We start from the raw sequence: 25504 nt of genomic DNA, 5'->3' as shown, positions 1-25504 counted from the left end.
TAGTAAAGGATCCTACAAATTAATGTAATATACAGTCACAGAAAATAATTATATTCATAAGTACGTCTGAGTCAGTGACAACTCTACAACAGATGTATCCATCGGATCGCCATCAATGATGGTGATACATGGCTGTGTACATAATGTATATACAACTCGTCTAAACATCAACCCAACAATGTTAGATCTGTAAATTTGCTTTCGCAAATTTATGAATATAATTATTTTCTGTGACTGTATCTTACATTAATTTGTAGGATCCTTTACTATAGATAATTTAGCTGATCTGTAACAATAACATCTTCATGCCTTATATATCATGTACTGTAGTACGCCGCTAGATTAAAACTGACGTGGAAAGGTAACACATGCCCACCGAAAGCTCTTTTATGAGAGCCCAGGTGGTCGTGTGGTCTAGCGGGACGGCTGCAGTGCAGGCGATTTGGTGTCACGATATCACAGTAGCATGGGTTCGAATCCCGGCGAGGGAAGAACCAAAAATTTGCGAAAGCAAATTTACAGATCTAACATTGTTGGGTTGATGTTTAGACGAGTTGTATATACATTATGTACACAGCCATGTATCACCATCATTGATGGCGATCCGATGGATACATCTGTTGTAGGGTTGTCACTGACTCAGACGTACTTATGAATATAATTATTTTCTGTGACTGTATCTTACATTAATTTGTGGGATCCTTTACTATAGATAATTTAGCTGATCTGTAACAATAACATCTTCATGCCTTATATATCATGTACTGTAGTACGCTGCTAGATTAAAACTGACGTGGAAAGGTAACACATGCCCACCGAAAGCTCTTTTATGAGAGCCCAGGTGGTCGTGTGGTCTAGCGGGACGGCTGCAGTGCAGGCGATTTGGTGTCACGATATCACAGTAGCATGGGTTCGAATCCCGGTGAGGGAAGAACCAAAAATTTGTGAGAGCAAATTTACAGATCTAACATTGTTGGGTTGATGTTTAGACGAGTTGTATATACATTATGTACACAGCCATGTATCACCATCATTGATGGCGATCCGATGGATACATCTGTTGTAGGGTTGTCACTGACTCAGACGTACTTATGAATGTAATTATTTTCTGTGACTGTATCTTACATTAATTTGTAGGATCCTTTACTATAGATAATTTAGCTGATCTGTAACAATAACATCTTCATGCCTTATATATCATGTACTGTAGTACGCCGCTAGATTAAAACTGACGTGGAAAGGTAACACATGCCCACCGAAAGCTCTTTTATGAGAGCCCAGGTGGTCGTGTGGTCTAGCGGGACGGCTGCAGTGCAGGCGATTTGGTGTCACGATATCACAGTAGCATGGGTTCGAATCCCGGCGAGGGAATTACAGATCTAACATTGTTGGCTTGATGTTTAGACGAGTTGTATATATATAGGCGAGGGAAGAACCAAAAATTTGCAAAAGCAAATTTACAGATCTAACATTGTTGGGTTGATGTTTAGACGAGTTGTATATATATATATATATATAGATCTAACATTGTTGGCTTGATGTTTAGATCTAACATTGTTGGCTTGATGTTTATATATATATATACAACTCGTCTAAACATCATGTTTAGACGAGTTGTATATATATATATATATATATATATATATATATATATACAACTCGTCTAAACATCAACCCAACAATGTTAGATCTGTAAATTTGCTTTCGCAAATTTTTGGTTCTTCCCTCGCTGGGATTAGAACCCATGCTACTGTGATATCGTGACACCAAATCGCCTGCACTGCAGCCGTCCCGCTAGACCACATGACCACCTGGGCTCTCAATAAAAGAGCTTTCGCTGGCCGTGTGTTACCTTTCCTCGTCAGTTTTAATCTAGCGGCGTACTACAGTACATGATATATAAGGCATGAAGATGTTATTGTTACAGATCAGCTAAATTATCTATAGTAAAGGATCCTACAAATTAATGTAATATACAGTCACAGAAAATAATTATATTTATAAGTACGTTATATATATATAAAGACAAGGTATGAATGGAATGTTACAAGTTCACGTTGTTGCGTTGTATAAGCATTATTTAATATTTATTTAGACGAGGTACAAGTGGAATGTTACCAGTACATGTTGCTGCTCTGAATGGTCACACTGATTGCATGAAAAGATTACTGTCTGCTATGCCACAGTTAAATATTGACATCACAGATGATTGTGGTAGAACCTGTCTCCATGGGGCTGCATGTAGTGGGTAAGTTAAACTGCTTAAAAGTTGGGCCCCTTTTTCAAGCTGTCCAAATTATTCACTCTAGATTCATAGCATCAAACAACTTGAGGTGACTGTTTTATGGCATTTACTTTATGAACTTTCTTATTGTTTATAAAAAAAAAACCGTCCCAGAACAGTAAATGGAATGCAACAGTTTAAAATTGAAAATTGAAATGACTTTTATGAGTATATAAACACAGGTAAAAGATAAATATTGATATACAACCAAATATCATGGATGCATTTTATGAGGATAAGGAGGGCCCTCAGGAATATTATACTTTATCGGTCGTCCCACTGTCTATATCACTCTGTTCAGCTCTTAATATTATTCCGTATCATGTCTTTGTGACGTCAAATACGTTGACTCGGCCTTAATAACTTTGACCCTGACATATCAGTGACGTCATAATGTTTGAACCGACGTTAATAACTTTGACCCGAACTTATCAAGTCATCTTTTGTGTGCTGGTGAAACAAAGAAAACACTTCTGAAACACGCAAATATAGCCCGATAAATTGATTATCAGATTATCTGCATATTGATATTGTAAAATATCAGCTGCTTGACATTATATGAAGGCTTTTTGATCTCGTTCGCTACGCTCACTCGACAAAAAGCTTCATATTATGTCTCGCAGCTGATATTTTACGATATCAACATGCAGATAACCTGATAATCGGTACATACCAGATTGGCAGTTTTATTAAAGGAAAAGGAAAGGAATTAAAAGACAAAATCAAAATGAAGATAATGAAACCTGATCTTAATCAAATGACTGTAATTAATTCTATAGAAAAAAATACTTTCTCCTAAATCCCAATCTTATGTTTAGGAAAAATTGCTTTCAGTTTAGGACTTGATGGAAAATATGAATGTTTCTGCACCCTTGCTTTGTTTTATAATATTTTAATTTTCAGAGTTATTTCCCATTTTATAGTGATTTACTGGATCATTTGTACAATAAACGAATTATAACTCTGTTGCCAGTTTTAAACACTTTAAAATCTAAGATAAGCTAATTTAGTAGCATTTAAATATATTATTCTTGTAAGTATGTTTATTTTTATATTTATAGGAAAGTTGATTGTGTAGAATTATTATTAAAGACTGGTGCTAATATCTCACAGTTAGATGTGGAGGGAAGGTAAGCATGGGTTATAAGTTCACAGAGAAATATTACAGATATGTCACTTAGAATAGAAAGTTTCACTGGTTTTTCTGCTTTCTAGGACAGAACCTTACTGAATTTGATATTTTACTGCACCTCAGTTAAAAAAACCTTACTGAATTTTAAGCTGTAAAATCTAAGCACCTAATACAGAGAGTTTTGAGACTGTAGTACAAAATTGAAACAAGAATCATAAATACACACTGCCAACCACACATTTAGGGAATCTAGGGACGAGAAGTCCTAATTAAAAATTTGGAAATTTGTTTTTCCTTATTTCCTATTTTGGTAAATGTTATTATATAATGTTTGGTAATAAGTGTATATATAAATACTGGTGTTTTGAATTAAATAATGTTATTGCAGGACTTCCTTGCATTATGCAGCTGCACATATAAATTTCCAGTGTGTGTCTATACTACTAGACACAGGCAGTAATGTAAACATTACAGATAGACGTGGATGTACACCCCTACATTATGCAGCAGCTTCAGATCCGGACGCAAAGTAAATCATTATAAACATTGTAGTCCTACAGATAAATGTCCCAAAATGAGACTTATGACGTTATGTGAATAATTTGTTTTGTCACAAGTCAGGTTTTATCTAATTCAATGTTTAAATAATTACATTAGATGTATATTTCATCATAAAACTTTACAATGATTGGCTAACTGCACATCATGTGTTATTCCTTAAGCAGTTGCATCACTCAAAAAAACTGTTCATTCATGATAACACGTGGTACCACAATAAAGTGCACAGTTGAATTAAATAAAACAATTATAAAATTCGTGTTTTCATGATCATAGCTAAAAAATGTAATTATAAGTATTGAATGCTTCTTTTTGTAACTTCATAGGGTTGCAAAAGCATTGACCGTGCCCACATTTTAAGTATGGAGCGCTTCTGCGCTTCATACAAAATGTACTTCGGTTAACGCTTTTACACCCCAATGAAGTTACAAAAAGAAGCATTCAATTTTTAAATAAAATAACTATTTTACATGAAATTAATCTGATCAAATGTTGTCCTCAGTAAAGTTTAATTCTGAGATCTCAGATACTTAACAACTTTCAATCATACAACTGTGTATAAAGATGTATATTGGTAGTATAGCAACTAACAAGAAACTCTCATTACAGGGTGATAGAATTACTACTGAAACATGATCCTCGTCCAGGAATACGAGATAACGAGGGCTACAATACAGTTCATTATGCAGCACTCAAAGGTCATAAGCTATCACTAGAAATGGTTAGTCATCCAATCATTACAATGTTTGGAAATTTTATTATGTTACAGATTGATTTTTTTCATATTTTGAAATATTGTATTTTCGTGGACTATCATGTCATTTGTTGCTTTTAATTTGTAATTTCATATTATTCATGTTAAACTTGCTGATTTCAGCTCCTTGATGCTGCAGCTACTGATTTGTTGAGAAGTGGAGCTAGATATTCCCCTGCTCACCTGGCAGTAAGTTTACTTGACATAATTTATGACTCACCTGGTTTGGATTAGCCTTATAAAATTTGTTTTCAATAAGACATCAGTATTTTGGTTCCTTGACATTACCTTTTTAAATTTAAATTAAAAATCATGAAATTTTAGCAGACAGTTTAAAGAATTTAGGCTGAATAGTTTTTCTGTTTTTCTTGGAGAAGTTTATACATTAATAGGATGGTAATGAACATGGTGACTTTCTTAATGTATGTGTTTTGTCTATTTACAGGCTTACAATGGACATAGTGATGCTCTTAATGTATTACTTGGATGTATAATGAATCTGGATATCAGAGATTATCATGGTTTGTACACAAAAAAATAGACTAACTTAGTATTTTAATACATAGTAATTTATGGGGGTCTCTTCTCTTGAAAGTTTGATATATTTGTGCAATTTGATTTCAAACACGTCTGAGAATCACTCAATTAAAACATTTACACAAAATGCATCAAATTAGCTAAGGTAGTTTGTTATTTAATATTATTTCAGTTTATAAAAGCACATTTATTTATAAAGTTACTATTTAATTGGGTTTTTTAATCAAGGGCATTAAAGTTATGTGATATTTACCTGCATAAATGTATATAAAAGGAATTAAAACTCATTTGTTATACTAGACACATTGCATATTTAGGAAAAATGCTTATTAGCTTTGACACAAATAAAAACAAAATGTGTCAAATTGAATAAGATTGTTTTGCAATAATACACCTCATCAATAAAGACGTTATTTTTTCTAGAGAAAACTGCAGCGCATGAAATGGCCTGTGGACGACACTTGCATATTTAGGAAGACTAATCATTAGTTTTGACACTAATTAAAGGAAATGTGTCCAATTGAATAGATTGTTTTGCAATAATATACTTCATTTATAAAGACATTATTTTCCACTGTAAAACTATGAAAAATTAATATATGATACCTTAACATTTTGTAGGTAGGACAATGTTAGATTTAGCTTGTTATAAAGGTCACCATGAATGTGTAGAAACACTTCTATTACAAGGGGCCACAATTCTAGTCCAAGACGGTCAGACACGAAGAACACCTCTACATGCTGCAGGTAATATTACTCACAGATCTCGTGCTTTTTGTCGTTACTATATTAGATAATTATACAGAAAGATTGTATGCAATCAAAAATGTTATCACTCTTTTATGTAATTTTCCTTTGATCTTACTGACTGATAATTTCCTTTCTCAGCACAGTAGAGTTATATTAAAAACTATCACCAGAAAATAAGGGCGCACATGCCGTTCTCACTGAAATTATCCATGTCATCAAAGGTAAAATAGCAATAAACAGAGTATCATTGGTAATCTCAAATCAATTACTATTCTCACTTTTGCCATACAGTCTCGAAGTGAGAAAAGCTATCGAGTTGAGATGACCAACGATAATCAATATATGTTTAATCAAATAAAGCGATATTGGGTTAAGCAACCCTAAATCAACTTCATTCTGATTGATATACAGGCATTAATAAATTGTTTTTACAAATAAAATCTAACATATAGTGCCATTAGAATTAATGATTCACAACATGTCACATTACTTAAGCTAATATTTATTATACATCCAATGTGTAAACATAGGTTTGAACTACAGTAATCCTGATTCTAATGATTGTGTTTTAGCATTAAATGGTCATACAGAATGTCTGAGATTATTACTAGAGACTGCTGATGACAATAACATAGTGGATTGTACAGATTCCTTTGATAGGTAAGGTTATATTGTAACTTAAGGTAGAGTCATGGAATACCGCCATCTTGGATTGTACAATCGCAGTACAGTCTAGATCTTTGACGGAATCTGCAAAATTTGCAGACAGATTGACAATTTATAGGTTAAACTGTTTATTTAAACAAATTAAAGAAAACTTGGGGATCTATTGCATTATCCAAAATTTTTAAATAAATACCAAATATTTGTGTTTTTATAATGATTTTTTCAACATGGCCATTTAACCCTTTCGCTGATGAGTCCCGGTTTACCGGGATTCACGCTTCAGACAACTGACGATGAGTCCCGTTTTACCGGGATCAGAATACATCTTTTATGTTTCCCGCTCAAAACAGTGCAAACATGAGTTATCTTTCTTTGATGAATACCCGGATGAAAGTGTAAACATGGCGCTTCCGTTTGTTGAAAACCGTGTCAAAATCAGACAAAATTTACGGAATTTACGAGAATTTGAAATGAGGGAACATTTTTTTTGAAAGAATATGGAAGAATTGAAGCCAAACTAGTATACTTTTTGAACGTAAAATGTCGTTTTATGTACAAAACACTTGGAATGGACATCGTTCAGTGTTAGGAATTTGTACAGCCTCATAAAAATTTTCAAAATTTTGCCGTTTTGGGTTTAAAAATTACGATTTGGGGTCTAAGAGCAGAATTTTGAGAATTTTACCTAGATAATGCCGAAAATTTTAAAATTTGAATATTTTATGAAAAGAAAAAATTATCAAAACATGAACAAAACTGTGAACATGGTGTTAGTGAATGAAATAAATACACAAATAACTACAAACAAGTTTTTATTGACATTTATTATGAAGATCTCCCACTTGAGTAATAGTAGCCAGGGAAGCCATCATCTCAGAGTAGCTTCTCTCTGGGCAGCAATCGGTGAAAGGGTTAATGAGAGATAACTCTTTTAGTAAATAAATTATACTGGACTGATAGGGAAATTTGATTTTTTTCTATTATTTTCTTAAAGCATATTATAAAACCTATCTTCTCATATTTTATTTCAAAATTCTTTCTCATACATATCTTTTTATGCACAAAAATGTGGTTTTTTTTTATTAACAATCTAAGCAAATTTGGGCAATTTTGTAAGACTTAGATATAGATGGTTGTACTTCCGAAAAAATTAAAGAGTTATAAGTTAAATGAAATGACGGAGCAGGCCTTAAATGATTTTTATAACAGCTAAATTTTACCGAAAATAAAATATTTTTTTTTTTAAATTGTCATATTTTTTTCAGTAATTTGTATTGATACTGGCAAAGATTTTCCTATTTACAGGTTTGTTTACCTGAACATTTTGTAACCATTGTATAAGAATTGTTTTATTTTCAGGACTCCACTAATGCATGCAGTATCAAATGGTCATGTAGATACAGTTCTTTACCTCATAGCAAACGGTGCCATAGTTAACAATCGTGATATACAGGGTCGTACAGCACTTCATCGAGGGGTAATATATACTTCATTTACACTAACATTCGTGATATATAGGGTCGTACAGCACTTCATCGAGGGGTAATATACTACGCTCTACAAACAGTATTAACATATCATTTTATAATTTTCCGTATAAAATATAACAAATGAAGAAAAAAAAACATCAGATAAAATGTTTTAAAAAGTTAATACATTTCCTATGAAGAAAAAAATCCTATCAAACAATTACCTGGATTTTTCTACTGGCTATAATTTCTTTCAGAATTTTTATAATAAATTTTGAATTTACAAGGTAATACTTATTTTGGCGTATTTTTATAAGTTAAATAATCTGTCAACTATTTAGCATGCTACAAAATAAACTTGTCAATACTATATTAAAATGATCTTTAATGACTATCACCATAACTGTATTCAACTGTTCTTGTTTGACAGGCTGCCAACGGCCATGAAGAATGTGTGGATGCTATGCTACACAATGGTGCCGATATCTCTATACAGGATAGTCTTGGTCGGACATCCCTTCACTTGGCAGCAGCATGTGGACAAGTAGCCATTTTAGGAGCTTTACTTCTAGTAAGTTATCATACCAATAACATGTAAACAACTACAATTAACAAATCGATACAGCCGTCAAAACTACATTTGTGTAATTGTGAATTGTCAATCAGACTTCATCATAATCCTTTGTCTTCTATTGCAGGTCATTTGATATTTAAAACCTAGTTTGAACTATGTGATGATTTGATATTGACTATTGGTCATGAATCATCAATAGATATTATAATTACACAGTAGATAACCTCAAACAATCAATAAACAACAAACTGGCCAATAGTAAGAATTGAATGAGTACATATAACAAATGTTGTGTAAAGAATGAAAATACCATATGTACAACTGTAGAAATGTAAGAGCATTTATAAGAGTCTGCTTTGTTACTTTTAATTCAGAAATTATTGTGAGGTTTTTATTAATGTGAATAATGGGACTAGGTGAGTAACGCAATAATAAAACCTCACAATCTGATATCTTATTTATATATCTGTATGTAGATTTCATTGACATCCCAATAATTAATCTTACATTTTCAATCCATTCTTTAAAAATTGCAATAATAAATGCATGCATGAATTTACACTCATACTTTCTCCTATGCCATTATTTATTTTTCTGTATTTCAGACTGGGCCATTACCTTCTATAGAAGACAGAAGAGGGTACTGTCCTTTACATTTAGCTTGTTATAATGGTAAGATATATTCAAATCAGTCTATGTTATATTCTATTAGAAACTACTAAGGATAACTCCATGAGAAAAAAACTAATTCAAACAGAGCAAACAAATATAAGAGATTATGTTTTTTAAATGTTGCATCTAATATGCCTAGATTTCATAAATAGAATGTTCTTTAAGTTGCACTACAAATATGGACTCTTTTACTTGTTTGCAAAAAGCCAAAAAAAAACTAGTAGGTAAACAACTCTGTTCTTTTTTAAACAAGTGAATTATTTTCAGGTTTTACGTTGACATTAATGTATGTTATCAGCCTTTCTTGTAATATAATATGTCTTATTATTCTTCCCAGGTCATGATGGCTGCGTAGAAGTATTATTAGAATATGAACAACATAAAGTTTTTTCAGGGAATCTTTTCTCTCCTTTACATTGTGCTGTGTAAGTATAGTAAAGTCAATGCCCCAAACATAGCAATTCTTAAAACACGTCTGAAGTAAGCAATTGAACATATGTAAGCTTCAAAGTTTTTTCTGTTATTGAGAGATATCCAATTTTACTCATGTTCTATTGCCCATTACAAATTTTACTCATGTTCTATTGCCCATTACAAATCCATTATCTGATACTTGTATTAAGGTTGATTATACCATCATCTTGGATTGTAAAAATAGCAGTTTGCAATAGCTGATAGGTCTAGTTCTTTGCTTAAATAGGCAAATTTTGAGAGAATGGAATTTATGTGTTATTCTTTTAATTTGGGTAAAAAAAATAAGTGATTCCTTACTTCATTCAGACAGATTTATTTTTGTTTGAATATAAAATTAAGGGTTGATAACTCAATTTAAAAAAAAATATATTTATACAGTAATGCTAGAGAAATTTTATTTGTAGCAAGAAAACAAGGTTGGTGAAACCAATTTTCATTTTAATTTCCTTAAAGCATATTATAAATCCTATCTTCTAGTATTTTATTTCAAAATTCTGTCTCATAGATTTCTTTTTATTCACAAAAAGAGTTTTTTCATGAACTATTTATGCATAATTTTGCAATTTTGCATGACTATTAGCTTGATTAAGAGCACAGTTTTCTATACTTTTTATTATATTTAAAAAAAAAAAAAAAAAAGCATGGAAAATTTCTCATTCTGCCAAAGTATAATAAAATTCTATCTGAGGAAACATGTACCAAACCCACCTAAGGTTTGAATTTTGTATAAGTTAAGTCACTTCTCTACATGTTCTAACAATGTAACAAAATCTTCTTGTAAATGAAAGAAACAGAACAGAATTACTGTGGATTCCTTTATTTTCCTTGGTACCAATTTTCTTTGATGGAGGAAAAATTGCATCTTTGTGGATTTTGAATGTCATAGTTTTTGCAAAATATGCATAAAAAACTATGCATACATTACAAGACTTAGAAAATGTGTACTTTGTTAAACAATTGATTTCTTGATTCACCTTTTACCACAAAATACAGGAAAATTGATATTTTACAAATAATTATGAATCCACACAATTTTGTATCCGGACACACACAACAAAAGTTAAGTTCAAGTACCTCTGTAAAATGTGTATCAGTATTAACTTGGATGTGTAATTGACAAAAAAAAATCTTTTTATTTCATTGTATGACAATTTCTGTTTGTATTTTTTCCAGGATAAATGGAAATGATTCTTGTACAGAAATATTAATAGAAACTTTAGGTGATAGCATTGTAAATTGTACAGACACCAAAGGGAGGTAAGTAATACTGTACATAATGGTAATGGATATTAATTAAGGCCAAAAGTAATAATTCACTTATTATGATCAAAACATGACCACAATTGAATTTAAAGTCATCAAAAGGTCAAAATCAGATCTTAATGTTTTGGTGAGTTGCTTTTTATGCCCCACCTACTATAGTAGAGGGGCATTATGTTTTCTGGTCTGTGCATCCATTCGTCTGTCAGTTCGTTCGTTTGTTCGTCTGTCCCGCTTCAGGTTAAAGTTTTTGGTCAAGGTAGGTTTTGATGAAGCTGCAGTCCAATCAACTTGAAACTTAGTACACATGTTCCTTATGATATGATCTTTCTAATTTTAAAACCAAATTAGACTTTTGATCCCAATTTTGTTCACGAACATAGAAACTAAAAGTGCCAGTTTCAGAAGTTTTTGGTCAAGGTCCTTTTTGATAAAGTTGAAGTCCAACCAACTTAAAACTTAATACACATGTTCCCTATGGTATGATCTTTCTAATTCATGCTGAATTATATTTTTTACCCAATTTCACGGTCCATTAAACATGGAAAATTATAGTGCAAGTGGGGCATCCGTGTACTTTGGACACATTCTTGTTTGCATTTGCTTCATGTAGTATATTAAAACATAAAGCTTAAATCTTTCTGTGGATCTGAGTATGAAATCAATTCAGTTTAAAAGTCGGGGGAAAGGCCAAAGATTAGAAATGATTCAAGGTTTGATATTGTGATTATTATAGATTGTAATAATAATTATATCTTCTCTTTGCTACAGAAGCCCTTTACATGCGGCAGCTTTTAGTGACCAATGTGAATGTATGTAATAATAATTAGGGCCCCGCCTTTAGGCGGGTCGCCCTATAGTGATCAGTCTGTCTGTCCGTCCGTCCGTCCGTAACACTTTAACTTTGTGTCCGCTCCATATCTAGAGAACCATTATGATTTCATACTTTATACTTTACATGTTTATTAACCACCACCAGAGGGCGTGTCATGATGTATGTACAACTTCCTAGGTCAAAGGTCAAGGTAAAAAAACTTGGGTTTCAGTTGACAACCCCGTGTCCTGTGGTGAAGATCGTGTCCGCTCTATATCTTGAGAACCGTTTTGATTTTAAGTTTATACTTGACATCCATTTTAACAAACACCAGAGGGTGTGTCATGATGTATGTACAACTTTCTAGGACAAAGGTCAAGGTCAAAAACTTTGGTTTCAGTTGACAACCCTGTGTCCTGTGGTGAAGATCGTGTCCGCTCCATATCTAGATAACCGTTATGATTTTATACTTAATACTTAACATGTTTATTAACCAACACCAGAGGGTGTGTCATGATGTATTTACAACTTCCTAGGTCAAAGGTCAAGGTCAAAAACTTTGGTTTCAGTTGACAACCCTGTGTCCGCTCCATATCTAGATAACCGTTATGATTTCATAGTTTATACTTGACATCCATTTTAACCACCACCAGAGGGCGTGTCATGATGTATGTACAACCTCCTAGGTCAAAGGTCAAGGTAAAAAAAACTTTGGTTTCAGTTGACAACCCCATGTCCAATGATAAAGATACAATTTTTTTACCACACATTATTATCAGCGGGGCCCACAGAGATTGCTCCCATCTCAATGATATCTAGTTATTTTTTATTTGTGCTACAGAAGCCCTTTACATGCGGCAGCTTTTAGTGACCAATGTGAATCTATATGTAATAATAATTATTTTTTATTTGTGTTACAGAAGCCCTTTACATGCGGCAGCTTTTAGTGACCAATGTGAATCTATGCAGTTACTTCTGTCTCATGGAGCGTCAGTGAATTACTGTGATAAGACGGGTAAATCTCCCGTCATGTTGGCAGCAGCTAATGGCCATGCTGCAGCAGTAGAGTTATTACTGGAGAATGGAGCAGATCTCTCCTTTGTTGACTGTGACAAAAACTCAGCATTACATTTTGCTTGTGCTCATGTAAGTTTGAGTCATGTGTTAGATCATTAAAAGCTCTGTAAAACAAATCATTTGCTTCAGAAGTAATTAGTTGTTAATGAATACATTTGAATAATAGGCTTTATAAAGATATTGCTATTTCTCACCCTGAACTTAATAACATTTTAGAAATGAATAGAAATAACAATAATACCAACAATAAATCAATTTTGGTTAAAAATTTTATTGTCCCCATCAAATGTGCCATGGGTGAGGGAAATAGTAAGTCTTCTCTCATCCATTTGTCTGTCTGTCTTGTATTACTTGTCTATATTTGGTAGAAATGTGAGTTGAGTTGTAAATGAAAATTTAATATGTGTATCCATTCTTCAGACAAATCTGTTATACACGTCACCAGGGAACAATTTTCCACAACATTGCAATCTTGTTTTTATTCTACTTTCAGGAACATGAAAATGTGGCATTACTGTTACTAGATAAAATTGATGATTCAGGTACAATCAATTTACCAAATGCTGAACAGAAAACGTAAGTTTCAATGTTCTCTTTTACATTCAATGGTATATCACTATATGATTAGCTCACATTTAACTTTATAATGTATGGTTTGGTTATTTTAGAATAAGATAAGGACTATGGTATGATTGCAAATGAGACAACTATCCACCAAAGTTCCATATCACAGAGATCCATCATTAGTATTTAAAACGAGACAACTTTCCATCAAAGTTCCATAACAGAGTCATATTACAGAGAACCACCATAGTATTTGAGACATTGCTAGTTCCTTTTATGTGTTAAAAATAAAATGTGTCCAAATAGCCTATATTTCATATTTAAGGGACTTTTTAATGCTTAGAAAAATGTCCTTATTTTTTGGACAATAATACTACTGTAACATTGTATAGTAAAACTCCTCTCTGTTATTATGACCTATATTGTACTTAACTTTTTTAATGCCCCACCTATGATAGTAGAGGGGCATTATGTTTTCTGGTCTGTGCGTGCATCCGTCCTTTCGTTCGTTTGTTCTTCTTTTCGTCCTGTTTCAGGTTAAAGTTTTTGGTCAAGGTAGTTTTTGATGAAGTTGAAGTCCAATCAACTTGAAACTTAGTATACATGTTCCCCATGATATGATCTTTCTAATTTAAATGCCAAATTAAAGTTTTCACCCCAACTTCACGGTCCACTGAACATTGAAAATGATAGTGTGAGTGGGCATCCATGTACTATGCACACATTCTTGTTTCTTTTCACACAAGAAAAAAGTTGCATTCAAACATTTATCCTTCTGTTCATAAAAATTAAGCAGCGTGTTTGTTTGTGTATTAAAGGTTTTTATTTTCTTTGTCTAAAAATTAAAATACAAAATTCTGAAGAGAACTTCAATCTTACATAGATATTTTCTAAATATTAAGCTGATAAATTCATCACTATTGGATGATTTATATTGTTCACATTATAAAGAAAATGAATTCATGAATAGATTGAAAATGTATATATATGTAATATTTATTTTTAGTCCTCTACATTTAGCCTGTAAATATGGATTAGTATCTATAGTACAAGATCTGATATCTAAAGGAGGAAATGTTCTCGCTGTAGATGAAAATGGTAAGATAAATATTGTAATCTTTTTAATTATATCCCCGCTTTAAAAAAGGGGGGTATACTGTTTTACCTTTGTCTGTCCTTCCGTCAGTCAGGCCGTCCGTCCCATGAATATTTTTCGTCGCATTTTTCTCAGGAACTACAATACAAGGATTTCTGAAATTTGGTTTCAGGGTTTATCTAAGTCAGCTATACCGTGTGATGCATTTTCAGATTGATCACTTGACAACTTCCTGTTTACCGAACACTTGTATGATTTTACACATGATAGCCAAGTTGAAAATTTTAGTCACATTTTTCTCAGGAACTACAATACAAGGATTTCTGAAATTTGGTTTCAGGATTTATATAAGTCAGCTATACCGTGTGATGCGTTTTCAGATTCATCACTCGACAACTTCCTGTTTACCGAACACTTGCATATTTTTACACTATTAATATTATCAACTTGCGGCGGGGGTATTATCAGTGAGCAGTAGCTCGCAGTTTCACTTGTTTACTACATTTTAGTGTTTACACTTGTTGATCGTTGAGCAAAATTACTGAGAATTGAACCAAATTTTTAAAAAAAAGTTGATGTGTTGTTTAGATTGTTCTTTTATCATAGGATTGTTCCATCAAAACATACATCTAGGGAAGGCAGATTAAATTGAAGAAACCATTTATAGAGACAATTTTAAAATCTCGTGTGTTTACACTGCACATAGATAAATTTTAAAGAGCCTTTATTTCATCATAAAGATTTAGATTGAAGTTTAAACAATGATGACATTGGCTATGCTATTGATGCTAATGTTGTTCTTCCCTGTATGTATGTATGCACTAGTAAATGCCTCCGATATCCGAAGAACCGCTCGAAAGCTGCGAGGGTACAGTGGCATCCATGTACACTCCCTAACGGGATTAATGGAGATGTGTCACTAACGTATGTTTATACGACAATTATTTTTACAAGGACAATCAATCCCCACCCAACACAAAGGGAGTGCTAGGACACCGGGCAGTCTGTTATTATGGTGGAGGAAGCCGAAGTACTCGGAGAGAACCACCGGGCCACTCGGTGGAAACAGACAAACCAGAGAGATATCAGAAGATTGATCTCCAGGTCAAAGTAAGGGACAACTTTGACCAACCGAGGCCCCCAAAGTACCCATTCTAGTTTAAACTCCGGTTTGGGTACCAGAGATGTGTGTGAGAGGGTGAAAATTACCCTTCTGATGTGCTGATATTTTTAGCATCCCGAGTGAGAATCGAACTCGGGACCTTCAGCACTGTAGCCATCGGTCTTAACCACTAGACCACGAACTCACACTTATGGCTATGCTATTGATGCTAATGTTGTTCTCCCCTGTTGTAAGAGGAATTGAAGTTTAAACGTTGTCATCATTGGCTATGCTATTGATGCTAATGTTGTTCTTCCCTGTTGATAGAGGAATTGAAGTTTAAACGTTGTCATCATTGGCCATGCTATTGATGCTAATGTTGTTCTTCCCTGTTGTAAGAGGAATTGAAGTTTAAACGTTGTCATCATTGGCTATGCTATTGATGCTAATGTTGTTCTTCCCTGTTGTAAGAGGAATTGAAGTTTAAACGTTGTCATCATTGGCTATGCTATTGATGCTAATGTTGTTCTTCCCTGTTGATAGAGGAATTGAAGTTTAAACATTGTCATCATTGGCTATGCTATTGATGCTAATGTTGTTCTTCCATGTTGTAAGAGGAATTGAAGTTTAAACGTTGTCATCATTGGCTTTGCTATTGATGCTAATGTTGTTCTTCCCTGTTGATAGAGGAATTGAAGTTTAAACGTTGTCATCATTGGCTTTGCTATTGATGCTAATGTTGTTCTTCCCTGTTGATAGAGGAATTGAAGTTTAAACATTGTCATCATTGGCTATGCTATTGATGCTAATGTTGTTCTTCCCTGTTGATAGAGGAATTGAAGTTTAAACGTTGTCATCATTGGCTTTGCTATTGATGCTAATGTTGTTCTCCCCTGTTGTAAGAGGAATTGAAGTTTAAACGTTGTCATCATTGGCTATGCTATTGATGCTAATGTTGTTCTTCCCTGTTGTAAGAGGAATTGAAGTTTAAACGTTGTCATCATTGGCTTTGCTATTGATGCTAATGTTGTTCTTCCCTGTTGATAGAGGAATTGAAGTTTAAACGTTGTCATCATTGGCTATGCTATTGATGCTAATGTTGTTCTTCCCTGTTGTAAGAGGAATTGAAGTTTAAACGTTGTCATCATTGGCTATGCTATTGATGCTCATGTTGTTCTCCCCTGTTGTAAGAGGAATTGAAGTTTAAACGTTGTCATCATTGGCTTTGCTATTGATGCTAATGTTGTTCTTCCCTGTTGATAGAGGAATTGAAGTTTAAACGTTGTCATCATTGGCTATGCTATTGATGCTAATGTTGTTCTTCCCTGTTGTAAGAGGAATTGAAGTTTAAACGTTGTCATCATTGGCTATGCTATTGATGCTCATGTTGTTCTCCCCTGTTGTAAGAGGAATTGAAGTTTAAACGTTGTCATCATTGGCTATGCTATTGATGCTAATGTTGTTCTTCCCTGTTGATAGAGGAATTGAAGTTTAAACGTTGTCATCATTGGCTATGCTATTGATGCTCATGTTGTTCTCCCCTGTTGATAGAGGAATTGAAGTTTAAACGTTGTCATCATTGGCTTTGCTATTGATGCTAATGTTGTTCTTCCCTGTTGATAGAGGAATTGAAGTTTAAACATTGTCATCATTGGCTTTGCTATTGATGCTAATGTTGTTCTCCCCTGTTGTAAGAGGAATTGAAGTTTAAACGTTGTCATCATTGGCTATGCTATTGATGCTCATGTTGTTCTTCCCTGTTGTAAGAGGAATTGAAGTTTAAACGTTGTCATCATTGGCTATGCTATTGATGCTAATGTTGTTCTTCCCTGTTGTAAGAGGAATTGAAGTTTAAACGTTGTCATCATTGGCTATGCTATTGATGCTAATGTTGTTCTCCCCTGTTGTAAGAGGAATTGAAGTTTAAACGTTGTCATCATTGGCTATGCTATTGATGCTCATGTTGTTCTTCCCTGTTGTAAGAGGAATTGAAGTTTAAACGTTGTCATCATTGGCTATGCTATTGATGCTAATGTTGTTCTTCCCTGTTGTAAGAGGAATTGAAGTTTAAACGTTGTCATCATTGGCTATGCTATTGATGCTAATGTTGTTCTCCCCTGTTGTAAGAGGAATTGAAGTTTAAACGTTGTCATCATTGGCTATGCTATTGATGCTAATGTTGTTCTCCCCTGTTGTAAGAGGAATTGAAGTTTAAACGTTGTCATCATTGGCTATGCTATTGATGCTAATGTTGTTCTTCCCTGTTGTAAGAGGAATTGAAGTTTAAACGTTGTCATCATTGGCTTTGCTATTGATGCTAATGTTGTTCTTCCCTGTTGATAGAGGAATTGAAGTTTAAACGTTGTCATCATTGGCTATGCTATTGATGCTAATGTTGTTCTTCCCTGTTGTAAGAGGAATTGAAGTTTAAACGTTGTCATCATTGGCTTTGCTATTGATGCTCATGTTGTTCTCCCCTGTTGTAAGAGGAATTGAAGTTTAAACGTTGTCATCATTGGCTATGCTATTGATGCTCATGTTGTTCTTCCCTGTTGTAAGAGGAATTGAAGTTTAAACGTTGTCATCATTGGCTATGCTATTGATGCTAATGTTGTTCTTCCCTGTTGATAGAGGAATTGAAGTTTAAACGTTGTCATCATTGGCTATGCTATTGATGCTAATGTTGTTCTTCCCTGTTGTAAGAGGAATTGAAGTTTAAACGTTGTCATCATTGGCTATGCTATTGATGCTAATGTTGTTCTTCCCTGTTGTAAGAGGAATTGAAGTTTAAACGTTGTCATCATTGGCTATGCTATTGATGCTCATGTTGTTCTTCCCTGTTGTAAGAGGAATTGAAGTTTAAACGTTGTCATCATTGGCTATGCTATTGATGCTCATGTTGTTCTTCCCTGTTGATAGAGGAATTGAAGTTTAAACGTTGTCATCATTGGCTTTGCTATTGATGCTAATGTTGTTCTCCCCTGTTGTAAGAGGAATTGAAGTTTAAACGTTGTCATCATTGGCTTTGCTATTGATGCTCATGTTGTTCTCCCCTGTTGATAGAGGAATTGAAGTTTAAACGTTGTCATCATTGGCTATGCTATTGATGCTAATGTTGTTCTTCCATGTTGTAAGAGGAATTGAAGTTTAAACGTTGTCATCATTGGCTATGCTATTGATGCTAATGTTGTTCTTCCATGTTGTAAGAGGAATTGAAGTTTAAACGTTGTCATCATTGGCTATGCTATTGATGCTCATGTTGTTCTCCCCTGTTGATAGAGGAATTGAAGTTTAAACGTTGTCATCATTGGCTTTGCTATTGATGCTAATGTTGTTCTCCCCTGTTGTAAGAGGAATTGAAGTTTAAACGTTGTCATCATTGGCTATGCTATTGGTGCTAATGTTGTTCTTCCCTGTTGTAAGAGGAATTGAAGTTTAAACGTTGTCATCATTGGCTTTGCTATTGATGCTAATGTTGTTCTTCCATGTTGTAAGAGGAATTGAAGTTTAAACGTTGTCATCATCGGCTATGCTTTTGATGCTAATGTTGTTCTTCCCTGTTGATAGAGGAATTGAAGTTTAAACGTTGTCATCATTGGCTATGCTATTGATGCTAATGTTGTTCTTCCCTGTTGTAAGAGGAATTGAAGTTTAAACGTTGTCATCATTGGCTATGCTATTGATGCTAATGTTGTTCTTCCCTGTTGATAGAGGAATTGAAGTTTAAACGTTGTCATCATTGGCTATGCTATTGATGCTAATGTTGTTCTTCCCTGTTGATAGAGGAATTGAAGTTTAAACGTTGTCATCATTGGCTATGCTATTGATGCTCATGTTGTTCTTCCCTGTTGTAAGAGGAATTGAAGTTTAAACGTTGTCATCATTGGCTATGCTATTGATGCTCATGTTGTTCTCCCCTGTTGATAGAGGAATTGAAGTTTAAACGTTGTCATCATTGGCTTTGCTATTGATGCTCATGTTGTTCTTCCCTGTTGTAAGAGGAATTGAAGTTTAAACGTTGTCATCATTGGCTATGCTATTGATGCTCATGTTGTTCTTCCCTGTTGATAGAGGAATTGAAGTTTAAACGTTGTCATCATTGGCTTTGCTATTGATGCTCATGTTGTTCTTCCCTGTTGTAAGAGGAATTGAAGTTTAAACGTTGTCATCATTGGCTATGCTATTGATGCTCATGTTGTTCTTCCCTGTTGTAAGAGGAATTGAAGTTTAAACGTTGTCATCATTGGCTTTGCTATTGATGCTCATGTTGTTCTTCCCTGTTGTAAGAGGAATTGAAGTTTAAACGTTGTCATCATTGGCTATGCTATTGATGCTCATGTTGTTCTTCCCTGTTGTAAGAGGAATTGAAGTTTAAACGTTGTCATCATTGGCTATGCTATTGATGCTCATGTTGTTCTTCCCTGTTGTAAGAGGAATTGAAGTTTAAACGTTGTCATCATTGGCTATGCTATTGATGCTAATGTTGTTCTCCCCTGTTGTAAGAGGAATTGAAGTTTAAACGTTGTCATCATTGGCTTTGCTATTGATGCTCATGTTGTTCTCCCCTGTTGTAAGAGGAATGGGTGACTGAGTTCAACTACTGTCTCATTAGACTGTAAACACTGAGGTAGCTGGTTTATACAACTGAATCAACTAAATCTGCTGTATTCTCTTTCATGAAAATTTAAGCTACATCTATTTGAATGGCTATCTACTACATAAAAAAGAAGGTTTAAGACAATTGGAACAGTTATGTATAAATGGTACCCTGTATACTTTAAAGGTTTATGCACATGTAAATGTAAATCTATAACTGATAAATAGAGAAAAGTGTTTTAAAATTGTGAAATATTTAATTTTCCTCTTCTTGCTCGAGATTTTGTTTCAAAATGAATGTGATCTGACTTTGAATGATTGTGTACTTAACTATGTAACAATGCTTAATGCTGATCTCTAAATTTATATAATTGCTATGAAATATTTGCATGATATTCTATTTCAGTCTTTTGGCATGTGATATTTTATGATAGACTAATTTATTTTTTATTTCAAAGATTTTCGTCTTTTTTCAGCTCTCTTTTTTACAGAGAGAATATATAGCCATTTTAATGTTTTATACTTATAAAATGATTGTTAAATGAACTAATCTTTAAAAGGACTCAGAATTTTGTTGTTTTACTGCTATTGATTGGCTATTTGCACACTGCCTGAAATCCATATCTTACTGGCAGAGAATAATCAGCATGGCAGACAATATAAGATAATACAGCATCAGCTACATGTAAAGATCAACACTACAGTATGATAGCAAGAAATACACTTTTTCTTTGCAGGCCATTCCCCTGCTCTGGCATGTGCCCCGACCAATCGAGTAGCTGAGTGTCTAGCTATTGTATTAGCACACATGCCATTCTCACAACCACCTAACAATACCTTCCAAAGAAGAAACCGATCTGAAAGCTCTCCATCGGCACCATTTGGTGAGATTTCAATTACTCGTCAGACCCACCTATTTCCTACTGTTTTATTTTAGAAATTTGTTTGAGGAAATTTTGTTTTATTACAGTTTTATAAAAAAAATTAATGGGTCTGATCAGTAGAGAAATGTAACATATTCTAAAAGCTTATTGTATAGATATACATATGGTTTTGTAAATAATTTTTAAATAGCATGAATTCTATGTATATAGAGCATGAAAGTATAAAATTCATTGTGTATTTTTTAATGAAGTTTTTTTTATCTGAATTGTGTATAATTAAACTCTTAGCATGGAAAACAAATTATTTTCTTTCTTTCAATTCTAGAATATTTTTTTATTTTTAATAACTAAGAGTTTTTGCTAGGTTGTAACACAAACTACAATTTTGAACTGTATATTTTAGGTGCTACAAGAACACTTGACAACCCAGGAAGTCCAGCTGGAATCGGTAGTCCTGCAGGAAGTGTACAAGACGTTAAAGAACATTCAGGGTCATATCAAAGTTCTGACTCAGAATTCTATTGATAATTATATTATTTAGGATAATATCATGACTATCATGGACAGTTATGACCCGCCAAAAGTCAAATAGAAGTATTGTAAATGAATAAGATAATGTCATATGGGCGAGTTTCAAAAAGATTTCAGAGCTTGGAATAGAACTAACAGTCTCAATAAGAAGGAGTAGTGCTGTTGCCAAAGAATTGCTCATCATTATTATAAATGAAATAGAAAAATTACATAAAGTGTCAGCTACCAAAATATATAATAAGACATTAAAATAAACGCTCATATTTTCATTGATATAATACTTTTCATTTATTCTCTGACACTGATTCACTAATCTATTTATAGTTACTTGAGAGGATTTGCTGTTTGTGTTCTTTGTTTAATATTTTTAAACTAGAGAATTTGGGAGAAAATTGAAATATTTAATTATATACATATTAACAAATTAGGTTTTAAGTTTATATTATTAAAACAATTATTTATTTATAATTTATTAAACCTAGGCTTTTCTTTGTGAAAACATGTCTTATACATTGAGAACATTTTACAATCACTGTTAAACAGGAATATGTGTGTGCTCCTTTAAAACATTTGAGTGAGCACAACCATAATGGATAGATATCTGACTGTCTGAAGGATAGTTACATAAGATCTGACTGTCTGAAGGATAGTTACATAAGATCTGACTGTCTGAAGGATAGTTACATAAGCAACACAGCTACCATGTAATATTGTACATTGTATTTTCACTGTTGACACAATTCCTGTCCTGAAATGGTCTTGTATTTGTCTCAAAATAAATAAAAAAGGTTTTAAATAGTAAATTTGTGTTACTATGCCTTTCTACTATAAAAATGTAGTTCAAATTGGATTTTCACATTTAGTGCATACACAGTTTCTTAGTTCTGTTGTCTGTTCTGCTAAAAAAACATAGCATTATCAAAAGTCTAAAACGGTTTACTTTTATAAATTGTGACTTGGATGGAGATTTGTCTTATACACATCTTCCTATATCTAATAAGTTAACAGTTTAAATTGCAGTTTACAGTATTGTCCTTTTGAAAAACACATTTACTTGGAAAATAAATTTTAAGAAATCTTTTGTTTACCTTAAAATGTATGCTCCTTTAAATTTTCCACTGCCTAAATAAACTATATCTAGATAAAGGGTGACTTGTAGTGGCTAACCAGACTAAAGCATAATATTTCCTTCATATAAATAATATGTTTTCTCATTCAAACCCTGTAAGTTTGTCAACTATAGCATTGTTTTATAAAACATTATATTTGTGTGATGAATTTTTCTAATGATTTGAGAAATAGTGGTAAATAGGAATTAGTTGAAATTTTAGAATTATGGTTTAGGGAATCTAAGATCCCTAAGATCTCTAAATGTGAATGTTTGGATGTATTTTATTATGATATTTGTTATTTGTAGATGACTTATTTATTTGTGTCCTCCATTTATTGATAAAACTTAATACAATGAATCAATTATCTGTATTGTACTTATTCAGGGTTTACATGTTACAAAAGGAAGGCGCTTAATTGCATACATATTTTAAATTTGTTCATTGGTTCAAATCTCCTTATTGTTGAAGTGTCTTCCTTTTTGTGCCATACAAACTGTCAATTTTCTTTTGTATAGACACATATCATCCACAGAGTGCCTATTCTTTTGTTAGTAGCTCAATAGTTATTTTGTCTGTTAGTTTCACAAGAAACTACTTTGTTATTTATTTGGCATAGTCCAGAATTTGTTAGCTCTGTAAGGTGTACTTATCTATATAACAAACAACAATCCATCAATCAATAAAAACTATATAGACTAAAGTTCTTTTTTATTTATTCTATAAATAAAGCTTTCATCAAAATGTTAGTTACTGACAAAAAATTCTGGCTATTACCTGCAGCAGATCAGTTGTTACTGTGTCATCTTTGTATGTTTTCTTAAAAAAAAAGTATTTATTTTTCTACCTCTTAAAAAGTTGGAAATACACATTGTTGCTTATGTTCTGCAATGGATAATTTTCAAAATAATTCCAGATGTATCCACTAACCAAACAGCCAACTAACAATATCTGTCATTACACACAATAGAACCCAGGAGAAATTCAGTTTATTTGAAATGAAGGATATGTGTGATCTTTTATTCATGTTCTTCATTCCAAAGTCGGTGTGAGACCTTCAACACCGGAGTCAGAAAAAGCTCACCTCACTGCAATTTTGTCAGGAATTGCTCCCTAATTTATCCTTTGTCTGAACTATGTTTGGTGGCCCCTTACCTCCACTTAATAACAAGGTTTGGTGGCCTTTACCTCCACTTAATAACAAGAATTTCTGTCATTAATTTGTTTTAGATTTCATTAGATATTTTATTTGAATTATTTGAAGTAGTTTTGTATGATGATTTCTAGTTTCCTGTTTATACCAAAAATCAAATGATCAAGTACCAGTGTGTCAATCTTTAAAACGTATAATATTTATAATATAAATTTATTATTATGTTTATTTATATATAGATTCCTTAGTGCTTTGTTATCATGTAGAAAAGTTTCATATCTGTCTCGGGACTATTGTAATGTTAAACCCTTTGATTAAAAGAAAAGAAAAAGTTTCCTTTTTCAGTAACAATGACATCAGTCTGTTAATTATTCAGGAATTCAAGTTTCTAATTTCATCTAAAATGCTCCAACCATGTTATAATACATGTCATGTAATATTTAGATATATTGTGAAGAATCAAGTAAATAAATTTCAATTGAGAGTGAATGATGTTAGGAATCATGGGGTTTGTCCTGTATTATCAGTAAAATTCATCTGGAGCTGGGTAAATGGTTTCCTTTGTGCCAAAACACCTTATCTCTCAAAACCTTGTTATATTATTGTCCCCTAGAATTGTATCCCTGTTATGTTTTTGTTTGTGCACATGTGGTACAAGGAACTTTTCTGTGATTCATTTATGCTTGTGCTAGATTTATGTAACCTTAGAAACCATCACTTTTTGGAAGGACAATACAAGTTTTCTTATAACAAATCTAAATATCTTTCGTTGTTAGTTTTGGCATAAATTCAGAAGACATTTTTGTTAAGTTAATTACATTCCCTAAAAGTTAAAAAAACTGTTTAGAAATATTCAAATGAAAAGTAAAGAATCTCAACAAATCAATTTTTGATTTAAATTGTATAATTTCCATGATGATTTCTAAGGAAACAGTTTTGTTATTATAGCTGATCATGTTAACTGTATATACATGTATATTGTTACTAAAAATAGATAGGGACCTAGAATATATTAACTTGTTGTGTATGTAATTAAGTTTAATATGGTTAAAACACAAACCACCATAGATGTTTGTTTCTCATAACATTTCTAGACTTGATATATTTGCAAAATGTAATACAAAAGAATAAAACATTTTTGAAGAAATTGTCTATATGTATGCACGATTGCCTATATATATTAAGTCAAACAATGTGTCTGGGTATGGTAACATGTACAGACACCTTGTAAAGTACCACGTTAAAACCAAGCTCTGCAGGTCTATTACAAAGCAGGGTCCATATTCATGTGCTATAACATGTTCTTGACCTGAATATAGATTTAATTGTCAGTGGATGCCAAATATCCATTCATACTACCATAATCCTAAATACATAGTTTGTACCTAGTTAGTTTCATCTACAATTTCAATAGTTTATCTCAATATAAACTTTACACTTTAATCAAA

At 32.9% G+C, this 25504-nt stretch overlaps 1 protein-coding gene across 4 annotated transcripts in view; it reads left to right on the top strand.

Moving 5' to 3' along the window:
• The window catches only part of LOC139513792 (serine/threonine-protein phosphatase 6 regulatory ankyrin repeat subunit A-like), a 37101-nt gene extending 11902 nt beyond the window's left edge, over positions 1 to 25199 (top strand). For 2 of the 4 annotated variants that reach the window (XM_071302600.1, XM_071302603.1), the window contains 18 exons: positions 2096 to 2248; positions 3346 to 3414; positions 3805 to 3945; positions 4584 to 4695; positions 4852 to 4917; positions 5174 to 5249; positions 5887 to 6012; positions 6588 to 6675; positions 8041 to 8158; positions 8581 to 8721; positions 9330 to 9396; positions 9734 to 9821; positions 11044 to 11127; positions 12865 to 13090; positions 13515 to 13597; positions 14592 to 14683; positions 21117 to 21263; positions 21667 to 25199. In XM_071302600.1, the coding sequence (XP_071158701.1) occupies positions 2096 to 2248; positions 3346 to 3414; positions 3805 to 3945; positions 4584 to 4695; positions 4852 to 4917; positions 5174 to 5249; positions 5887 to 6012; positions 6588 to 6675; positions 8041 to 8158; positions 8581 to 8721; positions 9330 to 9396; positions 9734 to 9821; positions 11044 to 11127; positions 12865 to 13090; positions 13515 to 13597; positions 14592 to 14683; positions 21117 to 21263; positions 21667 to 21788 (1999 nt within the window). In that variant the 3' untranslated portion in view covers positions 21789 to 25199. Of the gene's footprint in view, positions 1 to 2095; positions 2249 to 3345; positions 3415 to 3804; positions 3946 to 4583; positions 4696 to 4851; positions 4918 to 5173; positions 5250 to 5886; positions 6013 to 6587; positions 6676 to 8040; positions 8159 to 8580; positions 8722 to 9329; positions 9397 to 9733; positions 9822 to 11043; positions 11128 to 11901; positions 11969 to 12864; positions 13091 to 13514; positions 13598 to 14591; positions 14684 to 21116; positions 21264 to 21666 lie in introns of those variants that run through there. The other 2 variants (XM_071302601.1, XM_071302602.1) reach the window with 2 other exon arrangements.
• The last annotated feature ends 305 nt before the right edge of the window (positions 25200 to 25504 follow it).

The sequence above is a fragment of the Mytilus edulis genome, chromosome 2 (assembly GCF_963676685.1).
Source record: "Mytilus edulis chromosome 2, xbMytEdul2.2, whole genome shotgun sequence".
In the NCBI taxonomy this organism is placed as follows: Eukaryota; Metazoa; Mollusca; class Bivalvia; order Mytilida; family Mytilidae; genus Mytilus; species Mytilus edulis.
Note: the sequence above shows the minus strand (reverse complement) of the source record. Positions and strands in the feature narration are given on the sequence as shown.